Genomic DNA, 20,645 nt, shown 5'->3' on the forward strand with positions numbered 1-20,645 from the left:
GTAGGGGCACTGAAGGATTTATTGAACAAAACCGCTTACTGGTTGTAAACAGTACCCTCTTTTTCAGTTTTCAATACTGATTATAGTTGTCTCTTACAGGCTGCAAATTATTTGGATATAAAAGGATTGCTTGATGTCACATGCAAGACGGTGGCAAACATGATTAAGGGAAAAACCCCAGAAGAGATTCGTAAGACATTCAATATCAAAAATGACTTTACTGAAGAGGAGGAGGCACAGGTATTGGCTTACTTCACCAGTCTTAACCAGTTCTATTTTTGGGAAAGCTGGGTTTTAGGCTTAGCAAGTGGCTGAGGGTTTGTTTGAGAAATATCTGACAATTTAAAGTTGAATTACCATGGTTTTGATCTTGCAGTATGTAACTCAAAGTTGTATTGTTATGCAAATGTGCAGGGCCACACACACTTTACCCCTTAAATGAATAAGGATCATGAGTTTAGACTTTAAGTAAAAGAAATGTTTGTATATTTTACTGCTTTCAACGCACAAAGTTTCATAAAATCATATTTCACTGGGATAATGTCTTGCTATGATCTTTCTTTCGTTAATTTATGGATATGACTTTGTACAGTTGGGATTTGTTTGGTGCTTTGAGTTTCACAGTATCATGAAGTCTATATTAATTAGATCAATCAGCTGAATTAAACCGCAGCTGTGAATGAATGAATGAATGAACAGCGTTTTATAATGCGCTACTTAGCCCAATGGGCTAAGTGGGCACCACTGAGACCGAAACGTCGACACGTTAATCCAAGTCCTTTGTTTGTTTTTGACTTTCTATTTATGATCTTTTAAAAGAAGTCAATTTTATCTACTTTGTTGCAGACTGGATTGTTTTCTTTTGTACTAATGGATTGTTTTTTCAGTTCCATTTACTTAAGATACATATGCAATCGCTACTAATTGTATACCCTTTATTTTCTGACAATTTATTTCTATACAAATATAAACAAACCTTTTTCAAGAACAAACCTTCCCGTGTTGCTTTACTTTTGTTCTTTTGTTTAACACACCTTGTATTGTACATAACTACAAAAGTGACCATTAATTAGTTTGAGTACTTGTACTGTTTATAGAGCTAGTGTGGTAGTTTCTATTGATCTCTCTAAAAATTGACAAAACGTTGCACAGTTGCTGTTTAATTCAGCTGATCTAATTAATATAGACTTCATGATACTGTGAAACTCAAAGCACCAAACAAATCCCTTGCTGGTAACTTTTCCTTCAAATACTTTGACTGCCCAAGCCCGCAAGGGTTTATTGGGTTACCCACCCCTATCAGAAATTTGTACAGTTGGAGCATCAATCTCAAGCAATGGTAGGCCTACTTGCACTGAGAGTTTGTATTTCTTGCTTGTCTCTGAGCATGACAGTGCATAACCTCTGACCACAGTGCTGAGCTTCACAATTGCAGTATATTACGCCCATGGTAAGTTGTCCTTCAAGGCCACTCTTTCGGCTGAATGTGCATCTCGGTACAGCAATACTAGTCTTAACTAAAGCACTGGCTTTTGAACTATCCCACTGATCAACCTAATCTTCTAGTCCTCTACTTGATTTCAGAAAACATTTTCCTCAGTCTATCAAGCTTCCAGCCTTTTTTCCATGACCTGACTCAGTAGATGAAAGAGCTCTTGACACGCTTGACATTAGGTTTTCTCTATTGTACTACATAGACCGAACCAAATCCTTTTGCAAAACACACAAGTTGGTTGTAGGTTTCTCTCCGCCTCATAAAGGCCATGCCATATCTGAGGCAAAGAGACTGCCAGTTGATCGCCTGATGCGTCCAGACCTGCTACGTTAAAGCTAAAAGAGCCCTCTGCGCCATCCACTGGCTAGCCAGTGCTTGGGGGGAGTACTGCTTTACTGTCTTCGCACAGCATGTGTATCTACAGCCACACATGCTCCAAACAGAAAGTTACTCTTTAAGAATAGGTTTGTTGCATGTGGTGCTGTAGATTCACATGGGCCACCCTCCTCCCAAGAAACCATGACAAATGGCTGGAGAACAGTCCCAGCGCACTGTTATCTTGATCGGTACACTGCTCTTCGAACAACTGCTTTGCCTCAACGTCCACATAGCTGCCATACTTGTGCCAGCGTTATGGTGTGCAACCTCCACCTCTCCATCAATACTAACGAGTTGTCCCACTAGTTGTGCCTCACCTTACGATGTAAACAGACTCTAAGGTACCGAAGGGAAAAGCGGTTGATGCACTAAAAAAATGTCGTAACCTTCATCCTTCAAGATGCCCAACACCTTCGAACATTACTTGCTCTGCATTGAGGAGGAAGAGGTGGGTCCCTCTGGCATCCCAGTGACCCAACCAATGTTCAGCTGGACATAATTGTCTTCAAGTGCTTTTGAGGAAGATGACCAAGATGGGGTACCTTTGGCAGGGGAACAAACAGGGTAACATGCCAAAAAGGCAGAGGATTGGGAGTACTAATGAGGTGCAGAGGCAAGGGGTGAAGCCCCGCCCACCCAAGCACCCGTACATCTAGGCAGAGCACTTCTACCACAGGAGGCATGTGTCAAGCCCCAAAAAGGGTAGTGAAAAGACCTCCGCCTCCAGCCAACTACTGCCCTCCTAGTCCTGTCAACATCCAGACAAGGGTTTAGAGCCAAGCAAGCTCCCAGCAAAGAGTTTTGACCCACAGCGCTTCTCAACACCCTCTCACCCGAAAGGCACAAAGCCCCTTTGGAGACTAAGTCTGCACTGAGATTGTCTCCATAACCGCATCAAGTTAATGCTGCGATCTCCTTTAATGCAGAGATCAGAGGAGTCCCATGCGCCCGTTCTAGAAAGAGTGGCTGTGGAACTTAATGCCATGCAGAAGTGGCTATTCATACGCCCAGAAGCCAGCAAGATTTCTACTAAGCCGCTTCTTGAAATCCATGAACCACACTGCCCCTAATTTTCAGTAAACTGAGTTACCTTTGAGGAGAGCTCATGTTCGATGTACTCTGTACCTAAAAGGCATAAAACAAGGCTATAAGCCCTCCTCTATAGTATAACTCACCCAGGCATTCTACCTCTTCTCCACCACCACTGCTATAGTAACCACCGCCCTCCACCAGAATCTCGAGTGGCTAGTTAATTGCTTTTCTATGCGCCGGTTGCAGGGCTTTAAACTCTTAACACTCCCAAGTAGGCAAATCTCTGGAGCACAGGTTCCAGCACAATATCAGTGAGCACATTCACCACCTTGGACCAAAATGCAAATATACCTGCACACATCCATGCCAGATGCAGAAAATCAGCGTCTGCCTGCTCTCACCGTGTGCTTCCCGCAGTCTCTCACAGCCCAAACCTACAAAGTTGCAGCGGGGCATAATATAATTGATGCAGATACTTAAAGTGGATTATGCGAAGATTGCAATTTGCTGTGAGGCGACCAGTGAGTGCACAGCAAGACTTCCATTGCTCGAGCGTGGAACCCAAAGCCGCATTCCATCGAAGATAAGAGGGGTGCTCACCTGGCTCACGATCCCTTAGAGAGGCATTATATAGCCTGGTGATCAAGCCCTTCCCCTCCTGCCAACGCCGCCTGCAGCGCCAGCAGAGCTTTAGGTTCCGTCGGAAAGTTCGGGTAGATGGCTCTTATTGCCTGCCTCACTCTGACATATACAAAACCGAGCATAAAGCCTCGAATTCCGACCCCCCTGAACATCCTGTAAGGACCGAAACTGACCCTGTTTATATAGATCCCCTATCCGGGTGATCCAGGCAGCTGCCAACTCCCTTAGCACGGGCTGTTCCCGTGCCGTCGATATATCAGGATGTGCATTCAGTGGTAGCGACAAGGCATATAGATAGGGAAGTTGTGACCTTTTGGCTAGAGTACTCCAGGCCCAAGCAGTACATTGTACAGGGCTGATTTCAGTCCTTGGGCCACCCGCACCCCCTGAAAGAGTTGCCGCCTGAGGCGGCATTAGAAGAACAGCATCTTACTCTATAGCAGTGTGAGGTTGAAACCGCTATGGAAAATGCCAATAGTGCGCAAACTGCGCCTGAGCGCACAGATAGTATAACAGCAGATCTGTAGCCTCAAAGCCTCCACGATCAAATGGCTGCACCAGGATATCCCAACTGCATCTTGGCTTCTTACCTCCTCATACGAATGTAAGTAGTGCAGACTGAAGTGCCTTAAATAGCGCTATATTCAACTTAATAGGAATATTAACAAAAAGATAGAGCAATTTGGGCAATATCGCCATTTTGGTTACCACAATGCGGTCAGCTAGCGAAAGAGGTTAGCGCGCCCTCCGCTCTGCCCGCTCAGTGATCCGTGTGATGACACGGCCATAGTTCACAGAGCTGACCTGCTCCGGGTCTCTGTGTGACCATATCCCCTAGTACTTCACTGGATCTTGAGTCCACATAAACGGAAAGTATAGCGCTATCTCCTGCGTACCAGCCGTTAGCAGGAACACCATCGACTTTGACCAATTAATCCCTAAACCAGAGTATCCCTCAAATTTGACATACTCGCGCAGCAGTTCCGGTAGGTAAGTTGCGGGCTCACAAACCTACATTAGCATGTCATCGGCCTACAGTTAGACCACAAGTGGTCTCTGCCAAAATCACAGTGCAGCCGCTACATGCCCCTGGCGCAGCTTACAGGCCAGCGGCTCCAACGCCAGTGAGAAAAGCATAGGGGACACGCCTGCAGAGTGCCTCTCTCTATGGGGAAAGCCGATGACACCCACCTATTTCCGCTCACTCTAGCAACCGGCTCGGTGTACAGCACCTTTATCCACTGAAGAAAAAATTGGGGAAGGCCCATCCTAGTTAAAACAGTGAACATGTAGTCCCATTGGAGGGAATCAAAGGCCTTTGCTGCGTCAAGCAGCACAGCCACTGCCTGGAAGTCTGGTTCGAAATAATGTAAGGTAGAAAACACCGTTCGTAGGTTGTGTGCAGTAGATCTAGCAGTCACAAAACCTGACTGGTCCACAAGGACCATGAGGGGAACCGGCGGTTGGAGACTGTTGGCAACAACCTTTCCATCTATATTAATAATTGAAATAGATTTTTGCGGTCTGGTCGGGCTTCAAAAGGGTCACCAGCAGGTCTTCTTTGAGGGTGGGCAGGAGTCTTCCTCATATGCCGCCGCATAAACCTCCAGAAGCCTAGGGGCAAGTTCTTCCACATAGGTCTTATAAAACTCACTTGGAAGCCCGTCTAACCCTGCAGCCTTACATGTGTAGGGAGTGACATTATTGCTAATTTGACATCCTCTATATTGAATGGCTGTGTGATCTATTCCGTTGCTCCTGTGAAAGCCACACCAGTCGATATCGTCCAAATAAGAGTGCATCTCCCCTGTCTGCACTGTAACCATATCCGCATAAAGCTTGGTATAGAACTTGAGGACAATCTCACTAATCTCTGGCGTTGTGTAATGCACGATCCCATCTTCATCCAATAGTTCAGTAATGCACGTCTGGCTATGTGGTGCTGCCAGCTTTTGAGCCAAAGAGCGGCTCTGACAGCCTCTCTCCCCATAATAACTAGCTGTACTGCGTCTGGATTGGTGACGTTGGCATGCTTCCTGCAGAAGCTCCCACCCTTGGGCGCCATCTTCAGATTCTTTTTTCCGCCGTTGGGTCTGGATCGTTCCCGAGAGGGCTCCAGAGATTAGGAGAGAAGAAGCAAGACTTGAGTTTTTGGAGTAGCAACATTGCAGAAGAGTAAGGAAGACTACACCATCGAAAGGACGACTAAAAGAAAGAATTTTCAACAAAATTCGACGTCCAGAGGAGAATGTGCAATCAGGGGGCCCCCTGAACGCAAGACATGGACAACACACCATTCAAATTCTGCCGCAACTGCCATCATAAGTACGCGCAGAAGGACCAACACCCAGTCTGTAACCTCTGCCTGCCGATCGACCACGTAAGCAAGGACTGCAACGCCTGCTCCGCATTCACGCCGAAGAACCTTCGAGTGAGAGAGAGGCAAAGAATAGCAAACTACACCATGCAGGGCAAGGGCCAACCACCATCCCTTCGAGACCTGGGACTCTCGACCGACTAGGAGGATTACGTCGCTGAAGTCAAGTCAAAGAATTTATATAGCGCACTACATACCCGGAGGGTTTCAAGGCGCTTAGGAAGGGGAGGAGGATTACTTGTCAAATATCCACGTTTTAAGTTGCTTTCTTAATGCTAGGTGGTTCTGGGTAAGGCGAAGGTAAGCGGGGAGTGAGTTCCATGTTTTAGCAGCCAGGTATGAAAAGGATCTGCCTCCCATGGTGGTCTTGTTGATGCGAGGTACAGTGGCGTGGGCTTGGCTGGAAGAACGTAGTTGGCGGGAGGGGGTGTAGAAGGACAGTCGTGAGTTGAGGCATTCTGGACCGATGTCGTAGAGTGATTTGTGTGCGTGGGTAAGCAGTCGGAAAGTGATCCTCTTATTGACGGGTAGCCAGTGGAGGTCTTTAAGGTGACCAGAGATGTGATCGTTGCGTGGGATGTCTAATATGAGTCTGGCTGAGGCGTTTTGGATTCGTTGGAGTTTCTTCTGGAGTTTTGCGGTAGTACCTGCGTAGAGGGTGTTTCCGTAGTCCAGTCGGCTCGTGACCAGAGCGTGGGTGACTGTTTTCCTTGTTTCGGAGGGGATCCAGCGAAATGTTTTTCTGAGCATACGAAGAATGTTGAAGCAGGAAGAGGATACGGCGCTGACTTGTCTGTTCATTGAGAGTGAAGAATCCAGGATGACGCCTAGGTTCCGTGCGTGGTCTGTCGGGATGGGTGCTTTTCCGAGGGCTTCCGGCCACCAGGAGTCGTCCCATGCAGAGGGGGATGTCCCTAAGATGAGGACTTCTGTTTTGTCTGAGTTCAGTTTCAGACGGCTTTGTTTCATCCATTCGGCAACTTCTTTCATTCCTTCGTGTAGGTTGGTTTTGGCGGTGCTGGGGTCATTGGTGAGGGAAAGGATCAGTTGAGTGTCATCCGCGTACGAGATGATGTTGAGGTTGTGTTGGCGTGCGATGGCCGCGAGGGGGCTCATGTATACGTTGAAGAGGGTGGGACTGAGTGAGGATCCTTGTGGTACGCCGCAGATGACTTCAGAGGCCTCGGACTTGAATGGTGGAAGGCGGACTCTCTGGGTTCTTCCGGTGAGGAACGAGGTGATCCATTCAAGTGCTTTTCCTTGGATTCCGATGTTATTGAGGCGTTGTAAAAGGGTGCTGTGGCAGACTGTGTCGAATGCTGCAGATAGGTCGAGGAGGATGAGGGCGACTGTGTCTCCATTGTCCAGTAGAGTTCGAATGTCGTCCGTTGCTGCGATGAGGGCGGTCTCAGTGCTGTGTTTTGCTCGGAAGCCAGATTGTGAGGGGTCGAGGGATTTGTTGGCTTCGAGGAAGGCGGCGAGCTGGTTGTTGACAGCTTTCTCGATGACTTTGGCCGGGAATGGAAGAAGCGAGATGGGGCGGTAATTTTTGAGTTCGGTGGGGTCCGCTGTGGGTTTTTTCAGAAGGGCGGTGAGTTCAGCGTGTTTCCAGTCTTCCGGGAAGGTGGTGGAGTTGAAGGAGCAGTTGATGACGTCTCGGAGGTGCGGTGCTATGACGGAGTCTGCTTTGTTGAAGATGTGGTGAGGACATGGGTCTGTGGGGGATCCTGAGTGGATGGAATTCATCAGGCGGATGGTGTCCTCAGTGGAGATTGGGTTCCAGTCGTTAAGGGTGTTCACGGGGGGAAGATGATCAGCAAATGGTAGGGTGGGTTGGTTTCCGGGTTGGTTGTCAAAGCTGTTGTGGATGTCTGCAATCTTGTTGTGGAAAAATGAGGCTAGGGAGTCGCAGAGGGTTTGAGAGGGGGTGATGTCGTTGGAGTTGGTCGAGGGATTGGAAAATTCCTTGACGATGTTGAAAAGTTCCTTGCTGTTGTGAGCGTTGTTGTCAAGTCGATCCTTGAATGCTGTTTTCTTGGCTTTTCGGATTAGTTGGTGGTGAGTGCGGGTGGCGTTTTTGAAGGCGTCCTTGGTGCTGGTGGTTGGGTCTTTTTTCCAGGTCTTTTCAAGGGAGCGATTTACAAAACGGGGTGGTGATGAACAGAGTGTCTGAGTTAAACAGACCACTCTTACCCAGTCCAAAGATCAGGGCTTGATCCATCACCGTTATTTATCTCACTGCCCCATCCCAGCTCAGAACCTGGCTATATGCAAATCAGTCTGTCCCTGGCCCAGTGCATCATGGGAACAGGGCAGACTAAACTACCAAGCCAATTCTTCACCAGAAAGGAGACAAGCTACCGGGGACCGGTTTCTGGCATTTCAGCCTTCTTCGGCCCGGCTTGCTTGAATCCTGATGGAGCAGTGAGAAAGGGACTCATGTCTGAGTATACCCTGCCACACCTATAGTGGCCAAAAACGATTTACAAAAGGGGGTGGTGATGAACAGAGTGTCTGAGTTAAACAGACCACTCTTACCCAGTCCAAAGATCAGGGCTTGATCCATCACCGTTATTTATCTCACTGCCCCATCCCAGCTCAGAACCTGGCTATATGCAAATCAGTCTGTCCCTGGCCCAGTGCATCATGGGATCAGAGACTCTGTCCCTCACCACCCCTTGTTGTAAATATTTTTGTCCACCCTAAGTGTGGAAGGGTATACTCAGATGTGAGTCCCTTGCTCATTGCACCATCAGGATTCAAGCAAGCCGGGCCGAAGACGGCTGAAATGCCAGAAACCGGTTCCCGGTAGCTTGTTTCCTTCCCAGTGTAAGAATTGGCTTTTGTAGTTTGGTTTGCCCTGTTCCCATCATGCACTGGGACAGGAACAGACTAATTTGCATACAGCCAGGTTCTGAAACTGGGATGGTGCAGTGAGCTAAAAAACGGTGTTGGATCTAGCCCTGATCTCTTGACTGGGTGAGAGTATTCTGTTTAATTCAGAGACTCTGTCCCTCACCACCCCTTGTTGTAAATACTTTTCAAGGGAGCGGCAGAGTTTCTTGGCTTTCTTGAGATCATCCTTGAACCATGAGGCCTTCTTGCTGCCAGGTTTGTTTTGACGTTTTTTCAGTGGTGCTAAGGTGTTAGCGGTGTTGGATAACCATAGGGTGAGGTTGGCGGCGGCTTCGTTAGCGTTAGAAGAGAGGGCTGGGGTGTTTTGAAGGAGCGATGCGGAGATTTGGTCCGTGGTGATTTTGTTCCAGTTCCTTTGCAGGGTAGGTTCGAGGTGGATGCTGGGTTTTGGTTTGTTGTAGGTGAAGTGAACGCAGCTGTGGTCAGTCCAGAGGAGGTCCGTAGTGTGGCTGAAGGAGACATGGTTGCTGGATGTGAAGATGGGGTCGAGTGTGTGACCTGCGATGTGGGTGGGGGAAGTGACTAGTTGTTTAAGTCCGAGGTTGTCCACGAGGGTGGCGGTGTTGCGGTCGTTGATCTTTTCGAGGTGAAAGTTGAGGTCTCCCAGAAGGATGTAGTCTTTGGAGGGGAGAGCGTGTGGGGTGATGAAGTCCGTGATGTCTTCACTGAATTTTGCGCGCGGTCCTGGTGGTCTGTAGAGGAGGGTGCCTCGGAGTGTGGTTTTGGGGTCGATGTGGATCTGGAAGTGAAGGTGTTCGGAGTTGGCGAGGTTGGCGTCAGAGCTGGTTGATATGCGGATTGATTTCTTATGGACGATAGCGATTCCTCCTCCTGTGTGGCTGGTACGGTCTTTGCGAGTGATCTTATAGTCTTCAGGGATGGCAATGGTGATGTCTGGTGCGGAGGAAGCATTCATCCATGTTTCCGTAAGGAAGGCGATGTCAGGAGAAATGGTGTCTAGTAGATTCCATAGGTAAATGGCGTGCCTGTGGACTGATCGGGTGTTGAGAAGGATGCATTGTAGGTGGTTGGGGTCGGGAATCTGTGGTGTGGTCGTAGCGGAGATGTTGTCGGTGCCGCTGAATTTGCAGGAGAAGCAGGAGAAAGGTCCATGGGTTTGTCCAGGGGCGGCTTGGACGCAGTTGGGAGCGCGACCGGGGTTAAGGGCTAGGAGGGTTGCGGCATCGTAGGTAATGCGGGGGGGCTGGGAGGGACGGGGGCCAGGGGGTCTGGCGCTGGGCGCGGTCCAGTCGTGGACGGGCGTAGACGGGCTTACCTTTGGCGCACCTTCGGCGCGGGTTGGGCGCGGGCGCTGCGCGTGGGAACTACTGTCATATATGGATAGTGGAGGGGGAGGGGCGAGGGCGTCTCAGCTGGGAGGCGGGGCGGGCACACGAGGACGACTACCACAACAAACAAAATGGAGGCGGAGGGGGGGGGGGAACAGAGCGGAGCGCTGGAGGCCAATGCGCAAATTACGATTAAACAGCAGAAATGATCACAACACAGCGTTAATGAGTCTAATGGTAACTGGGCACAAGCAGGCAAGATAAAATGCAACTTTCCAGGCAATGAGCGGAGCGCTGGAGGCTAATGCGCAAATCACGTTACACACAGCACAATCAGGTAAAATACAGCGTGAAAGACTTTTAGCGGTAGCTAGGCAGCACAGGCAGGCAGGTGAAATGCAGCTTTTAAGGCAATGCAGCGCTACGATACCAGGTCTCAGCAGGGACACTGGGAGCGACCACTCGGCTCGTGAGAGAGGAGCGAGTGTAGACATCGGCTACACGGTCGCAGAGACCGATAATAAGAAAACTACAGAAAAGGTAGACTTGACGACCCAAAAAGGCTCTCGACAGTCTACCCAAGACTCAAGAAAAATCTAGGGCAAAACCCCTAAAGTGCCGACGCCGAGAACTTCTGCGTCCGCAGCAACATCCAGGCCCAGTGGATCCTCACAGAAGGACTCCCTGGCGCCGAGGGACGGCGACCAACCAAGTCGTCAAAGCGTCCAAGAAAAGGAGTGCTCGACTCCGAAAACGTCTTCGAAATCGATGACGAAAGACGCAAGACCAGTCTCGACGCCGAAAACGGCCTCGCCGCCGAAAACCATCTCAACGCCATCTAGCGCGCCAAAGAGCGGCACAAACACTCGACGCCGACCAGGCAGCGGAGATGGAAAGAAAGAAGTGGAGACTCAAAGCAGAGATGGAAAACCTCCTGCAGCAAAAAAAAGATTTCGAAGAAAAAATGAAATCTTACACAATCCCTTCGAGGCCCAAGTCACCAGTAGTACATTTGGTCTAGGAAGAAGTTTAAGAGTTCGAGGAACCAGCGTCGGAAAGCTTGGAAGATCTTGCAGATCAGGAAGATGATGCCCCCTATTACGAAGAAGAGGGAGATGACGACCAGAGGGTTTACCAAGAATTGACATACTCGGATACACAGGAGGTCTAGTGGCAGGACATCGAAGCCGAGAGCCCAGAAGAGGGAGTGGACACATATCCAGCGAGGCCCTCACCGCCAGACGACATTGGACTTTACAATGAGTGCATCAAGAACGCAACAACAGCGTTCAGGGTCAAGCTCGAGGAAGAAGTGCCGTAAGGGGATTTCCTAACAGAAACACTACTCTCTATGCACACTAGGAGCCAGTACCTGCCAATGCTTAAAAGTATCAAAGGGCAAGGAAGAGAGGCATTCAAGGAGCCTGCTACTTGTAAACCCGTCACGCCAAGGACGGAGAAAAAATACAAGCGCTCTTTTAAGGACCCACCCTACATACAGGGGACGGTCGCTGCTGATTCCATCATCACGGCAACAGCAAGGAGGGCCAATGTGCCAACTACTTCAGGCCCACGCCCTGACAGAGAGCAGAAGGATGGATCTAACAGGAAGAAACTGGCGCATGGCTAATTCAAACGCACTGCTCAACAGACACCATTACCAAATCATGGAGGAACTGGGGAAGTTGGTGAAACACCTCCCTCAAGAATACCAACAAAGGGCTGCGCACCTGGTAGAGGAGGGGAAGAACTTGGCAGACACGGCCAGCAGGCTTAGGATGCTGGGCATCACGGAAAGAAGACAAGCCTGACTCAGAATATCAGGCTTTAAACCGGAGGTGCAGCACAACATCCTGAACACTCCGTTCAACGGTGAAACTCTGTTCGGAGCACCAGTGGACGACAAGCTCTCACAGCTCAAAAAGGATAATGACACCGCAAGATCCATGGGGGCCTTGCAATTCAGAGTAGCGAAGAGAGGGACCCCGTCACGGAGACCACACGGGAGAGGAGGAAACCAACCGGGAACGTCGCATCAGACCTTCCAACAATCTCACCAAAGCGACACCCATACGCAACAAGGCCAGCAAAAACAGCAGTGGCAATACCAACATAGGGGCCAGTCCTTTCGCGGGAAGGCGAGTGGACGTGGAAACAGCAGGAGGGGTGGACAGCAAACCACCTCCAAGTGACTCGGCCACATTGATAGTGCACACCCTACAAAAAACTCAAAGGGTGGAGCACAAAAGCAAAAAACAGGAGTGTCCCGCACCGAAAGACCACGAGCACGTAACACCAGTGGGAGTAAGATTAAAACGTTTTCTACAGGAGTGGAGAAAAATTATGACAGACAAATGGATCATCAACACAATACAGTACGGGTACTGCATAGAGTTAAAAAATACACCACCAAGCACAAAACCAAAGAAAAGAGCGCTAGCAAAGAAGGAACTAGAGCTTCTTCAGAGAGAGGCAGAGGAGCTCCTACTAAAGGAGGCTATCTAGCCTGTACCTCCCATGGAAAGGAACAAGGGGGTGTACTCTACGTACTTCCTAGTACCCAAGGTAGACAAAACGATGAGACCCATCCTGGACCTAAGGTTCCTCAACAAATTTATAAAGACACAAAAATTCAAAATGACATCCCTGCAAGAAGTACTTCCACAGATACAAACAGGGGATTTCATGGTCACCATAGACCTAAAGGATGCCTACCTACACATCCCAATGAACAGACGTCACAAACATCTGCTACGTTTTGCAATCCACTCAGATCACGATCAATTCACAGCATTGGCCTTCGGACTATAATCAGCACTGAGGGTATTCACAAAGTGTCTGGCAGCAGTCGCAGCGCACTTAAGGAGGGAAGGGATACACGTATACCCTTACCTAGACGACTGGCTAATAAAGGCAAAATCATACAACACGTGCAAACAACTCGCTCAAATAGTGACAGACACACTAATGGCCCTGGGTTTCTACATCCACTGGAAGAAATCCTTGTTAAACCCAGAACAGGTCAAGATATTTCTGGGGGCAAAAATCAACACCGTGCAGGGGAAGGTGTTCCCCCAGCTATAAGAGAACGATGGCACTGTTGAAGGAGGCGCGCCTCTACCAGAAGGGGCAAGCTCTGACAGTGATGACAGTGATCAAAATGATGGGCATGATGGCCTCATGCATTCACATAGTACCAAATGTACGATTACACATGAGACCACTCCAGGAGTGGCTGCAGGACCAATGGTCACAAGCGACCGGGTGTTGGGAGGACCTAGTGGTTGATGCACGCAGTGCACGAGGAGATATCATGGTGGAACAAGGGAAACATAACAATGGGGAAGCTTCTAATGCCACCAACAGTGACCATCACCACGGACGCATCCCAAAAGGGATGAGGAGCACACATGGAAAAACTCAGAGTGAGGGGTCTGTGGACACAAGCGGATGCGGTCAAGCACATCAATTACCTAGAACTAAAGACCGTTCTCCTAGCTATGAAAGCCTTCTAGACGAAGTTGTACAATCAAACCGTGCTGATCCAAACTGACAACACAACAGCGATGTTCTACTGAAACAAACAGGGAGGAACACAATCAGCCCCGCTGACAGACCTAGCGCAGGGAATATGGAAATGGGCAATACCACTGAAGATAGATCTACTGGCGATACATCTGCCAGGAAAAGACAACGTGGAAGCGGACTGGCTCAGCAGACAGACATCAGCCTCACACGAATGGGAGCTGAATGTACAAGAAACAAAGAAGCTGTTAGACAGGTGGGGAACACCGTCAATAGACCTGTTTGCAACACACCAGAATTCAAAATGCCAACACTTCGCATCGAGAGAACGAGGGGAGGGGTCCCTGGGGAATGCCCTATGGATAAGCTGGTCAAAGACATTTGCCTACGCTTTTCCACCGATCCCCTGATACACAAGGTACTCAGCAAGTGCAGGGCAAGCAACATGACCCTGATACTGGTCGCACCCCACTGGGCCAGGCAGACCTGGTATTAACAGATTATGGAAATGACACAGAGTGCACCACACAAATTTGGGAGAAGGAAAGACCTACTCTCCATGCAAAACGTAGAGGTGTTGCATCCAGAGCCAGAAACTCTCAGCCTAGCAGCCTGGCTCCTGAAGACATAGAGTTCGCACACCAAAAGCTACCTGAGCGCACTGTGAGGGTACTGCGAGAGGCAAGAAGACCAAGCACACGTAAGTGCTACGTGGCCAAATGGAAGAGGTTCACATTATGGTGCAGAAAGGAGGGACTGCACAACAAGATGACAAGAGACTCTACAGTGCTTAAGTATCTCACGCACCTGCTAGAGACCAACCTGAGCTCATCATCGCTAAGGGTACACCTAGCAGCCATTGTCGCCTACACTAGAGGAGAAACCGGCAAAAGCTTCTTTACTTCTATAATTGTAAAAAGATTTTTGGAAGGTGCAAAAAGGATCGCACCACCTAAAAGGTTACCAGCACCTGCATGGAACCTCAATATTGTGCTGACGGAACTCATGAAGGCAAGCACCTTTTGAACCAATGCATAAAGCCTCACTACAGATGCTAACGTTAAAAACAGCATTCCTAGTGGCAATTACTTCGCTGCGCAGAGTAAGCTAGCTGCAGGCGTTAACGCTACAGGAACCCTACATACAAATTCACAACGATAGGGTGGTGATGAGAACGGGCCCACGCTTTATGCCAAAGGTGGTGTCCAAGTTCCACATCAACCAGACAATTCAGATACCAAGTTTCTTCCAGAAACCAACAACAAAAGCGGAAAGAGCACTGCACACTCTGTACACAAGACGGGCAGTCATGCATTATATAGAGAACTAAAGATCACAGGAAAACAAAACAGTTTTTTGTATCTTTTGCTGAAAGTTTCATGGGCAAAGCTGTTACTAAAGGGACAATTGCACGATGGATCGCGCAAGCTATACAATTCTGTCACAAACAAGCTGGACAAGAACTAACAGAGGGGTCACGGGTCCATTCAACAAGGAAAAAGGGAGCTACAATAGCCTTCCTGGCAAACACTCCCATTCAAGACATATGCCTGGCGGCAACATGGGCTTCTGTGCACACGTTTACAAAACACTACTGGGTGGACATACAAATGAACAAGGAAGCACAAGTGGGACAGAAGGTGCTTCAGCACATATTCAAGAACTCAAGCTCATCTTTCACCCAGCCGCCACAATAACAACAAACCGCTACGAAGTCTATGCACAGCATAGTGAATCCAGAAAGATTCACACTGCAAAACGAATAGTTTCTTACCTGTCGGTGTAGTTTTGCAGCTGAAGATCTTTCTGGATTCACTAGCGAACCCACCTTCACCAGAAAGATGAGGCTGGAGAAAGTAGGTGGTAAATAAAAAAAAATATAAAATAGACTTAAGGGAACTACAAGAGGAAAAGCGGTAAAAAAAAAAAAGATATAGACATTGCCATACAATTCGGAAACAGAACACAAACTGGAAAAGAAAAAAGAATCCGAAGATGGCGCCAAAGGGTGGGAGCTTCTGCAGGAAGCATGCCGACGTCACAGGAAGGACACCAAAAGGTGGGACGTCGACGCCCACCTGGGCTAAGAAAAAAAAAAAACACAAACAAAAGACTACGATTCCGGACTCAACCACTAGATCTTCAGAAAGATCTTCAAACTGCAAAACTACACCGACAGGTAAACTATTCGTTACTTTGTAGCTAAAACTATGCTGTGGGCTGTCTTACCATCTATGACATAAATACAGCTTTAGTGGTAAGTTTATCTTTGTAGTTAAAGTGCAACGTTAGGTCACAGTTTTGCAAGGCTATATCTATCTTGGTTCTGCAGATGGAACACTCTAGGGCTGCATTGGTGGAACTGCGCTGCTAGCCCACCATCCATGCTGGGGGTTGCTTGTACTTTCTTCCTATCTCAGTGTGTGTGCCCCTGATGAGCAGATGTGTTTTGCAGTGCTGCAGAGTTTGTAGAAGCAACTGACACTGGCACTGTCAGAACTGCCAATGTATAGGTTGAAAGTGCCACATTGGTGTGAGGGACAAACTGAGGTTTTTTTCAGCCGGTCATTGAACAAGGTTTCTTAGGTGGATGTGAATTTCTCTCTGGCCCCTCATCACAGGAAAACTGTTGGAGTGGGTGGTGAGAAGGTATGCAGACCCTGATGAGCTCACCGCTGCTTGTCGGGGAAATGCAGGTGCAGCAGAAAGTGCAGTGGAATAAGGGCATATAGGGCGCCTCAGAGCAGATCGTGTTCTAGCTAAGTAGTGTTCACTATCCTCCAGCCTCTCTGTTGATTCCCTTTACTGTCACTCAGAACCAGCAGGCTCCAGCTCACCAGAAGAAAGGCAAATGTGCTCCTTGGTATGGAAGGTAGTGTTTCTTCTTTCTCTTTTTAATTTCAAAACAGCACTGTTTTCCTCAGTTTCTGGAGTAATTCCCTAATCCTCCCGGAAAAACGACCAAATGGTTTGCCTTCTCTTCAAAATGTATTTTGGGAACTGTAGGAGCCTGAAAGGGTGCTGCTTAATCCAGTCCATTCATAGGTGGGCTCCAGCTACACACATTTAAAAATGGGGCCTGTATGTTCTAAAGTAGCTGCATTACAAATCGCTTTTTCTTTCTGTGTTTTATATAACCCTGGGCATGGTGTACGTAGTAGCGTTACGAGTAGCTCACTACATGAACTGCGTAGTGCACTGTGCAAAATGCGGTTTGCACTGATTGCACAGTGCCGGATGCTTTTCCGCACTGTGCAATCAGTGCAAACCGCATCTTGTACAGTGCAAGTGGTAGTTTTCTGCCGCTAGAGTAGATTTCTACTAGAGCAGCAGTTTTCTCAACGCGGACTGGTAGTTTCTCATCTCGAGCGGTCGCGAGCATAAGCGACCACTCGCAATGAGAAACCGGACCTCCCCTCGTTGAGAATCTCGCTGGTAGGTTTATTTTCCACGCTCGCAATTGGCAACTTGACGTTGCTGATCGTGAAAAAGGAGTCTTGCCGGGATGTCATTTTGCTCGCTCGCAGTCGCCAACTTGACGTTGAGGAGCGCTAGCATGCAAAAAATTACCGCTCCGCTACGCGTGTTTGCACTGTGCTACGTGCAATTCGCGTAGTGTGAAGTAGCGCAAGCGTAGCATAGTACTTCGCCCAGGGTTAGTTTTATAGCAGCCTGTACCGTGGTCACTGTCACTGAGGTTGTTGGTTGGCCACCGGCAACCTCTTACTATGCAGAGGCTCTTTGTTGCTGGCTTCTTAACCCCTTCGATGCTGATCACGAGCTCAGCTCGTCATCAGCCACGGGTGACGTGTGCAGATGACGAGCTGAGCTCGTCATGTATCGCGGTTAATCGAAAACAGCCGCACAGCGCAAAAATCACCGCAGCAACGATGCGGTTAAGCAGGAAATAAGAGTAATCCATCTCAATCAGTAACATTAGGTTCTGCACTCTCAATAACGAATACTCTGCTGCCATCTGGTGGACAGAAGTTTTATGCTTTTACTAAATAACTGCACATTTCAAAGATGTTACCGGCAATTTATGACGTGAATTTGAAAATCTGAAACCTTTGGAGTGTGGCGCCCCTGGCTACTTTAGAGGGCGCACCAGGGCGCCACGGTGCACAGATTGGGAACCACTGTAGGTCATCGTCCCCAGACAACAGGGCCCGGCACTGCAGAGGGACCAGGTCTCTGACGATGGAGCCACAGTCACCCCGGGGGAGGGGTAGAAAGGACGGAGACAATCACCCGCAGCGTCAGCCAGCTTCAATACACACCTGGGTGGCACTCGCCTTGTTTTTCCGAGTGTAGGGCCCTGGTACGATCAGGCCGATAGGGGCCGCCTGGCGGTGGATTGTGCCTGGGTGTGCTGCACTCTTGACTTGCACGGCACCAGTCCCATTCTGTCCCCCAGTTTGCTTCCGTTATTGCAGGCAAAGTGTGGATCCAGCCTTCTACAGTGGCAGGCCATGTATTGGGTTCCATAAGGTATAGTCCAGTTAACAGCGGCCCTCATGAGTGTCTTTCATCCTCGGGCCCCAAGTGGGAGATAGGGTTTCCAGTCAGCACTCTAGTGTCTGTGGGGGGTGGGAGCAAGACTCCTTCGGTTCCCCTTCCTGGCTGCTCCTCTCAAGAGCCGCACCTCTCCCTACGTGTGCAGCCTTTTTCACAAAGTAGCTTAACTCCCTGGCCATTCTCCCAGGGCACTCTCCAGTGCTGCTTCCCCATTGTTCAGGGGCCCCGCAGTCGTCTTATGTCGGCTCCGGAGCCCGGCAGTCGGCTGGGCTCTTATCGATCGTCCTCGTCAGTTCTGGGTGTTGCCCCAATGTCCCCTCGAGCACTCGCCAGCAGAAGCCGCACCCAATTGGGCCTGCTGCGCCCCTGCCAGTCCCAGTCTCAGTGAGAGCACAGCCATACCAATATTCAGATAGAAGACAGGTGGATTTGTCCGCCGGGTAAGAACAGCGTCCTGCTGTGTGTGCTTTAATGTCCATTATCACCCAAAGGACTTTGTTTTCTTTTGCTGTACTGTATTTTAATTGTATTTTTGAACCAATTAGTTTCTAGAGTCGGTTTAATTCCATTTGAATTTAATTTGGAATAAAATGTGTCTAGTGTCTTTAAAATAAAATTAATTTGAAAAAAGTTCTAGGTGTATACTGTTATCCTGCACTTGGGTAGAGAAATTCTTTTTGTGAAGTAAAACAGATGCCCTTAAAGAACTTTCATTATAAGTTAACTTCGTTTTGGGCATTTTTGTTACAGATTTGATACAGTGGCTTGTAAACCGGACTGTCCATGTTCAGGAATAGCTTTCTTTACTTCGTAGTCTAACTTGGTTGTGGAAGAGGCTGCTAAGAGCCCGCCAGGCCGACTGTCAAATATGCTAATTTAGGAGATGGGATATTTACTGAATCTTTTCTTGCATTAGCCCATATACTGTGTTAATTAACGATGTGTTTTGGTTTTCGCTCTCTTTAGGTACGCAAAGAAAACCAGTGGTGTGAAGAAAAGTGATACCTGGTCACTTGCACTGATAAACGCACTGTAACGTTTGCTCCAACACTAGGTGCACTGCTCTGTTAATACTTGTTAATATTGGGCGTGGCAGAAAATCATTTGTTTTCCAGAAGGACATATTCTACTGCATGTGTAATTTTGAGTAAAGATTAAACCCCAAGGCTGTGTTTTACCAATGTAATTGGATTTGTGACTTTTTACTTTGCTGTAATAAAACATCTATGATCTCTTTATAGAAAGAAAAATGTGCTTTAGAACTTTTCACGCTGTAAAGCATTTTTAGTTTGTTTGACCGAATTACTTGTAAGTATTTGCTTTTGCTTGTTTAGGGAACTGTTATAAAATAAGCTACATGAAGCATTTTAGAGAGTAAGGCTGAACCAGAACATGACAGGATAGATACACAGGTAGTGATGGAGGGATGACGAGCCTATAGCAGCTTCCAATAACACTGTCGGCAAACAGCCTCCAGCAGTTTGCCTTCTGTGTTATCTGGCTTACCCGAGGACCTAATGCCTTCTACACCTTGAGGCATAAACAAACAGAACGTAAAGGTTCTCTTGCACCTCAGTTTTGATGTTCAGCCTATTAGAGATAAGGTAAAGTAGGACATGTTTTCTGTGTTCGGTAAATTCATTTTAAGAATTGTTGGTGTGATCATATTGTTTCCTTGTAGTCTGCCTTATACGGTATATGCCTGTTAACCATATTAAAATGATAGCTTACCCAAAATAATAACATTTATTTTTCCCCTCCAACAGTTATTTTGAGAGAGTTGTAATTCGAAAATTGGTATTATCCCGGTTTTATTAGGGTTCTAGATCTTGAATTGACTCCCTTTGACAGGTTTCGTTACACCAAACACTTCAAGTTAAAAACTTAAGCCAATGTTTTGTGATGGGCTATGACAAATACTGTGCCCAGTGCCATAGGATGACTATATTTTGTGATACTGGGTGTATTGTTCATGTATCCTTATGTATCTATCAGCAAGAAAACTTCTAAAGATACCAGCCTAATACAGAGGCCGGAGTCCTGTGCTCTGTCAAAGTAATTAATTGACAGCTTTTCAAACTACAATCAAACTGACCCAAGGCTTTTACATTAACTTTTTTTTCTTTTTAGAAAGTAAACGCCCGGTGTTTCTTTAACACAGGAAAAGTGTCACTTCGTTAATAAAATGTGCTGTTGTAATCTTCATTTTCTAGCTTGTATAGCATTCCTTCTCTAAAAATAAACTTGTTTGAAAATCCAAAACTTAAAATGTGCTTCACAGTCAATGCCTGTGGTATCTTGCTTGAACATACTTGGAAATGTAAAAAGCATGGAAGTAAAACTAGCAAGTCAATGCATGAAGTAACTTGGAAGCTAGCATAGCAGTCAAATTGTATTGTGTTTTGAATGATTAATGTCTGTGCAGCTGTTTGCAGGTTACTTTTAATGTAGGTTTGCAGTCTACGCTGCTATT

The 20,645-nt window shown here is 47.8% G+C and overlaps 1 protein-coding gene across 3 annotated transcripts in view; it reads left to right on the forward strand.

Annotated features, from left to right (window-relative positions):
• Positions 1-20,434, forward strand: part of SKP1 (S-phase kinase associated protein 1) — a 141,731-nt gene extending 121,297 nt beyond the window's left edge. For 2 of the 3 annotated variants that reach the window (XM_086931526.1, XM_086931527.1), the window contains exons 5-6: positions 100-240; positions 19,139-20,434. In XM_086931526.1, coding sequence (XP_086787652.1) covers positions 100-240; positions 19,139-19,174 — 177 coding nt within the window. In that variant the 3' untranslated portion in view covers positions 19,175-20,434. Of the gene's footprint in view, positions 1-99; positions 592-1,315; positions 2,354-19,138 lie in introns of those variants that run through there. The other variant, XR_015297555.1, reaches the window with a different exon arrangement.
• The last annotated feature ends 211 nt before the right edge of the window (positions 20,435-20,645 follow it).

The sequence above is a fragment of the Lissotriton vulgaris genome, chromosome 7 (assembly GCF_964263255.1).
Source record: "Lissotriton vulgaris chromosome 7, aLisVul1.2, whole genome shotgun sequence".
NCBI classification, from domain to species: Eukaryota; Metazoa; Chordata; class Amphibia; order Caudata; family Salamandridae; genus Lissotriton; species Lissotriton vulgaris.